We start from the raw sequence: 6,896 nt of genomic DNA on the forward strand, positions 1-6,896 counted from the left end.
GATTTCATCTTTAATGTTTGGTTAAATAAAGATAGAGTACTATGCTTTTATAAATGAATTTTGCCTTTTATTTTCTTAGATCTAGCTTTTGGTTTAAGGTATCATAAGTTTAATTAAATAATTGTGCATGCATTTTGTAATCTTCATCTTATTTTTTTTTCATTCCTAATTAAGAATGTTTTTATATATGATTTAGTACTTAATTTTTAGACCTCTTTATTTTATTTTATTTTCATTTCTAATATACTCCCTTTTTTTCTTGAGTAAAAAAAGAGTATCCATTTATTAAATCAAAAAATAATTAAATTTTTTTCCATATTCTGCCATTATAATTCATAATATTTTTCCCATTTTTGCACCTCGTTTCTTCGTCCCTACATATTTGATATTGACGACAACTACTCATTTTAGTTTTTCAGCTCACAAATATTGAATAAGGTCTTATGCCTTTTATTCTCCCACTCTTCTATCTACTCCTCTTCTCGGTGTATAAATATAGAGAGCAATACACACAAAAAATGGAGAAAAAGAGAGTGAACCCAAAGGAAGTAAACTTTTTGCCTAGCATCATTCAGAATTCTTCCTGGCCCCTAGCAAATCTTTCAAGATATTAAGGTTCAATTTTTTTCCATTGCAGGTTCTATCTTTTTTTCCTTTTTAGAATGCATATTGTAGTTAATGTAACATTCAGTTCTCCACTATTTTCAGCTCGATAAAATTTATGGGTTGCTTGTAATATATTTATTCATTATGTAATCACTCTTAATTAGTTGAGTCCGAATTTTGAACTATACGTTGGGACTAATGACCCTCCCTATTTTCTTACTTTTTATTGTTGATGCTACTTTGACTGTAGGCTGATTCTAAATTTCACTCACTGGTTTCCATATATCACCAGTTATGGCTTCTGCTTCATTCCTTTCAACAATCGGCAAAAGGTATCTATCACAGCCTTCTCTATAACGGCATATGCAATCAAAGTGAATATTTGATCTTCTTTAATTCATATACTCTCTATGTCTCAAAAAAGAAAAATTATCCTCCTTTTTTTTTTAGTCTGTCCCAAAAAAATTGTTATCTTTCTATATTTAGAAATAATTTAATTTTATGAGATGATTTATAACCACACAAATATCTAAGGCTTGTTTTGGACTACACATTTCAAAAGTCTTACTTTATTTCTTAAATTTTATGTCAAGTCAAAAGAGAACAATCTTTTTCAGACGGAGGGAGTAATACATTCTTCAAAAAACCATCCTTAATTCTTTCATATACTTCTTCCGAAAAGCTTGCGACAGTGTTCGTAATAGACCAACCTGTATATGATAATTTCCTGTACTAAGGGTAATTCTTGAAACTGTCGTAACGGTGTTTGTTGCATTCCATGCTTCATTTATCTTTCAAAAAGCTTAATTGAGTTCAATATCTCTTGCTGCCCTCGCATATTCTGCTGAAAAATGTTATGCAGTTTTGAGTAAAGGGGCATAAGATCTTGCTCTTTCCATCCAAATTTAAAGAGGACTTGACACTATTACTCTTTAGTAAATAGTTTTTTCTTTGATTATCATATATTTTTTAAATACTTTATACGATGGAAAGTTGGATGCATTGACTTCAAAATCTGAACTTGTCCTTCTTTAGGAAACAAAGATAATTTGTTTGGACATTAGATTTTCCTGCTAAAAGAATAAGATGCAATGAAATGAGACAGTTATAACTTTATTATTTTGTATATGAAGGCTAGAGGGGAAAGTAGCTACGGTGACTGGAGGAGCTAGTGGCATCGGTGAAGCAACTGCAAAGCTCTTCTCTGAACATGGAGCCAAAGTGGACATTCTCGACGTTCAAGATGAACTCGGCAACTCAGTTAGCAACGCCCTTGGAGGCTCATCCAACTGCATCTACATCCACTGTGATGTCACAAACGAAGACGACATCCAAAACGCCGTCGACAAAACCATCGCCACGTTTGGAAAACTCGACATCATGTTCTGCAATGCTGGCATATCAGACGAGATGAAGCCGAGAATCCTCGACAACACGAAAGCGGATTTCGAACGGGTCCTCAGCATTAACGTGACAGGAGTTTTCTTGTGCATGAAGCACGCCGCTCGTGTCATGGTCCCGACACGTAGCGGTTGCATCATCTCCACCGCCAGTATAAGCTCTAGGCTCGGAGCTGCAGCATCGCATGCATACTGCAGCTCCAAACACGCCGTGTTGGGGCTTACCAAGAACCTGGCAGTGGAACTGGGGCAATTCGGTATACGCGTGAATTGCTTGTCGCCCTACGCGATGGTTACGCCGTTGGCGATGAAGTTCATTGGGCTTGAAAATGAACAGCTTGAGCAGGCTATGGGTACGGTTGGGAACCTTAAAGGTGTGACTTTGAGGGTGGATGATATTGCAAAAGCAGCACTATTCTTGGCAAGTGATGATGCTAAGTATATCAGTGGGCACAATCTATTCATTGACGGGGGAGTCTCCGTGTATAATCCGGCACTTGGCATGTTCAAGTATCCAGAATTTTGAAATATAGAACTAGATGGCCGCAGTACGGGCCCAACACTTTGGATTATAGTGTATTTATATATATATATATATATATATATATATATATATATATATATATAGTTGTGTTTGAATAGTGATAATATATATATACACTATGTTCAAAACACGATTAATATAACATTGTAATTTGTGTTCCGTATCTAAAACTTTATTATATTCGTGTTTGCTACGAAAATTTATTAATAATTTTTAAAAGAGAAGACTTGTTTAAAAGAAAACTATTTTCCTCTTTTGAAATAAAACAATAGCAATATTTAAGCATCAGTTGATACTTTCAATTTTAATTCGTTTAATTTAAAGGTGTAAAATACTTACTATTGTTTATCAAATTTTGATTTGGATAATTCTAATTCAAATTATTAAATTAATTTTACACGTTTAAAACGAAACAAAATAGAAATTGATTTTCTATTTAAACGAAGAAATGCTATTTTTTAATTTTTGGTAAATATTCTCGGTTTAGCTCATTTTACTTGTCATGTTGTCTTTTGCATGGTTTTTTAAGGAAATGTGAATTAGAATTAGAATTTGATTAATTTACCTTATTCATTATTTGATCTCAATTTGATATTAATCTCTTTTCACATTTATTAGAGTAAGAATAAAAATGAAAAAGTAATTAAATTCTATCTTATTTTAAAATATAAATATTTTAAGTATATGTATTTTAGTAAAGATAACAAATAAATGACATGACAGAATAGCAAATACAGCAATTAAATATCTAGATTAGATCTAAGGCTAATATAAGAAAAGAAAGGAAATTGTATGTATTTGCCTACTTAACCTTTTGAAGAAAAGCAATAATATGGGGTCTATGTTTTTTGTTGTGCAATAATTTCATTTGCTCCCATTAATGGTTTTTTTGCTGTGCAATAATTTCATTTGCTCTCGTTAATGGGGTTAATACGCATGTGGCAATGAATCCACTATTATTGACTTGATGGGATACTTTGGGAATTACATGAATATTATTTGATTTTTTAATATATGAGGTGCACGTTTTTTTTACATTGCTTTTTTTAATATGGGGTCCACTTTTTTTCCTTTTTTTTAATATTGTTTGGCGTTTTTAGTATGGGGTCCACCTTTTTTTTTTAAGAGTGACTGACAACGAAGCTTGGGTAAATCGATGCTTCTATATAGTAGAAAAATATAAATATAATAAAGTATTTCTATCTACTTTTTAGAAGAGTTGGTAATATAAAGTATAAAATGTCATTTTTTTGCCCTTAAATAAAAAAGTGGGTGGGACCACAAAGAATTTTTTTGCCCGTAAATAAAAAAGTGGGACTAAAGGACGGACGACGATGTTGCTTGTAAACGGGCTCCTCTATATATTAGTAAAGTAAAACACACACACACATATATATATATATATACATATACATATATATTATGTTCAAAACACGATTAATATAACATTATAGTTTGTGCTCCGTATCCAAAACTTTATTATATTAGTGTTTGCTACGAATACAAAGTTGGCAAAAACTTATTAATACTTTTTAAAAGAGAAAACTTATTTAAAAGGAAACTATTTTCCTCTCTTTTAGATAAAAAAAATAGTAATATTTAAGCATCAGTTGATATTTTGAATTTTAATTCGATAAATTTAAAGGTGTAAAATATTCTATTGTTAATGTATGTAGATTGGGACTAAACAATACCTATTATTTTTTATCAAATTTTGATTTGGATAATTCTAATTCTAATTATTTTATTAATTTTACATGTTTAAAATGAAATAAAGTCTATTTAAATGAAGAACTACTATTTTTTAATTTTTGGTAAATATTTTTTGCTTAACTCATTTTACTTGTCATGTTGTCTTTTGCACGGCTTTTTAAGGAAACGTCAATTAGAATTATAATTTCACTAATTTACCTTATTAATTATTTGATCTCCATTTAGTGTTATTTTTTCTTTTATGACATTAATCTCTTTTCATATTTATTAGAGTAAGGAAAAAATGAAAAAGTAATCAAATTCTATCTTATTTTAATATATAAGTATTTTAAGTATGTTGTTGTACAATAATTTCATTTGCTCCCACTAATGGGTTGATACACATGTGGCAATAAATCCATCATTATTGATTTAATGAGATACTTTGAAAATTACATGAATATTGTTTGATTTTTAATATGGGATGCACTTTATTTTACATCGTTTATTTTTTTAATACGGGATTCACTTTTTTTTTATATTGCTTGATTTTGTTAATATGGGGTCCACTTTTTTTTCCCGCGAGTTTGGAGATGGTGGGTTCCACTTTTTTTCTTTTTTTTTTTTTAAATATTGGTTGGTGTTTAGTTGGGACCCACACTTTTTTTTAAATGGAACAGACGACGAAGCATGGGTTATAGTTACTAGATGGCATATGCCCATGCTGCGCACGGATCCAACATTTTAGATTATAGTGTATTTATGTGTGTAGTTATTTTTTGATATTGCTTAATTTTTTAATATAGGGTCTATTTTTTTTTAATTGCTTTTTTTTAATATGAGGTCTACTTTTTTTTTTTAACATGAGTTGAAGGTGGACGACGATATCACTTCCAATGCCCGTGTTGGGCACGGGCCCAACACTTTGGATTATAATGTAAGTATGTAGTTGTGTTTGGGTAGTGATAATATATATATATTTTATATTGCTAATAAACACACACACACACACACACACACACACACATATATATATATATATATATATATATATATTAGTGTTTGCAACGAATACAAAGTTTGCAAAAATCTATTAATACTTTTTTAAAGAGAAGACTTGTTTAAAACGAAACTATTTTCCTCTCTTTCAGACAAAATAATAGCAATATTTAAGTATTATTTGATACTTTAAATTATAATTCGATTTATTTAAAGCTGTAAAATATTCTATTGTTAATGTATGTAGATTGGACCTAAACAATACTTATTATTTTTATCAAATTTTGATTTGGATAATTCTAATTCAAATTATTAAATTAATTTTACATGTTTAAAATGAAACAAAGTAGAAATTTGATTTTCTATTTAAACGAAGAACTACTATTTTTTTATTTTTGGTGAATATTCTTGGTTTAGCTTATTTTAATTGTCATGTTGTCTTTTGCACTTTTTTTAAGGAAACGTCAATTAGAATTAGAATTTGACTAATTTACCTTATTTATTATTTGATCTCCATTTAATTTTTTTTTACGATATTAATCTCTTTTCACATTTATTAGAGTAAGAATAAAAATTAAATAGAAATATTTTAAGTATATTTATTTTAGTAAACATAACAAATAAATGACATGGCGGAATAGCAAATACAACAGTTAAATATCTAGATTAGATCTCAGGCTAATATAAGAAAAGAAAGGAAATTGGATGGTTTGACTACTTAATCTTTTGAAGAAAAGCAATAATATGGGGTCCACATTTTTTGTTGTACAATAATTTCATTTGCTCCCGCTAATGGGTTGATACGCATGTGGCAATGAATCCATCATTATTGACTTAATGGGAATACTTTGGGAATCACATGAATATTGTTTGATTTTTTAATATGGGTTGCATGTTTTTTTTTTATATTGCTTTTTTGTTTTAATATGAGGTCCACTTTTTTTTTACATGAGTTTGGAGGATTTTTTTTAATATTTTTTTTAATATATTTTTTAATTTTTTTAACATGGGGTCCACTCTTTTATTTTTTTAAAACATGAGTTGGGGACGGACGACGATCCATCCCCAACCTAAACATGAGTTAGGGTCGGACGATGATCCATCCCCAACCCATGCTTATATATAATACTAGATGCTGAAAACCCGTGCTAGCACGGGCCCAACACAAAAAATAGTACCACACTTTTTTTCATTTTTTTGCGCGGATTGCCCTTTTTTTGGGTGGTCTTTAAATTTTGCCCCCCATATTGCTGGTCTTTAATTTTTGCCTTTCGCGTTGCAACCTTGAGCTTCGCGTAGAAATCATGAGGTTCTGGGTTCGATGTAGCACCCCCCCTTTGGGAGGACACTATTACGAACAAAAGTCAATTTTACACTTACACTGTTTAGAAGGAACTTATGCCAAAAGATATTCACAAATATATTTAATAGCGGAAAAAGGCGCATGCGAAAAAATTTGGAAGTACGGCATTTTTTTTTTTTTGGGCACTCCAAAAATTTTCTTAGATGAAATACAATAGCAGAGTATCATTTTAAAATGGTAATTCCCTTCTCAAATAGTCAACACATTTAAGAAGCTTCATTTTGAAATTTTATTTACAAATCAACACCATTACGGGTCCATAAGATGCACAAAACTCAAACTAGTGATTTTC

General features: G+C 30.2%; 1 protein-coding gene across 4 annotated transcripts; it reads left to right on the forward strand.

The window, feature by feature from the left end:
• Window positions 1-471: 471 nt before the first annotated feature.
• LOC132605442 (secoisolariciresinol dehydrogenase-like) lies at window positions 472-2,575 on the forward strand. 4 transcript variants are annotated; one of them, XM_060318587.1, is made up of 3 exons: window positions 472-615; window positions 857-938; window positions 1,740-2,575. In XM_060318587.1, exons 2-3 carry the CDS (start codon window positions 901-903, stop codon window positions 2,530-2,532), a joined length of 831 nt encoding a protein of 276 aa, XP_060174570.1. In that variant the 5' UTR covers window positions 472-615; window positions 857-900; the 3' UTR covers window positions 2,533-2,575. The 4 variants fall into 4 exon arrangements, with proteins under 4 accessions (XP_060174570.1, XP_060174571.1, XP_060174572.1 ...); XM_060318588.1 differs by having other exon boundaries at window positions 484-615; window positions 899-938; XM_060318589.1 differs by having other exon boundaries at window positions 497-637.
• The last annotated feature ends 4,321 nt before the right edge of the window (window positions 2,576-6,896 follow it).

This window comes from Lycium barbarum, chromosome 8 (assembly GCF_019175385.1).
Source record: "Lycium barbarum isolate Lr01 chromosome 8, ASM1917538v2, whole genome shotgun sequence".
Lineage (NCBI taxonomy): Eukaryota > Viridiplantae > Streptophyta > Magnoliopsida > Solanales > Solanaceae > Lycium > Lycium barbarum.

Excerpts from the sequence above, each read along its gene's own strand:
- LOC132605442 (XM_060318587.1), top strand. The coding sequence starts at position 901 with ATGGCTTCTGCTTCATTCCTTTCAACAATCGGCAAAAG. Across the intron at positions 939-1,739 it reads CTTTCAACAATCGGCAAAAG|GCTAGAGGGGAAAGTAGCTA; the intron begins GTATCTATCACA and ends TTGTATATGAAG.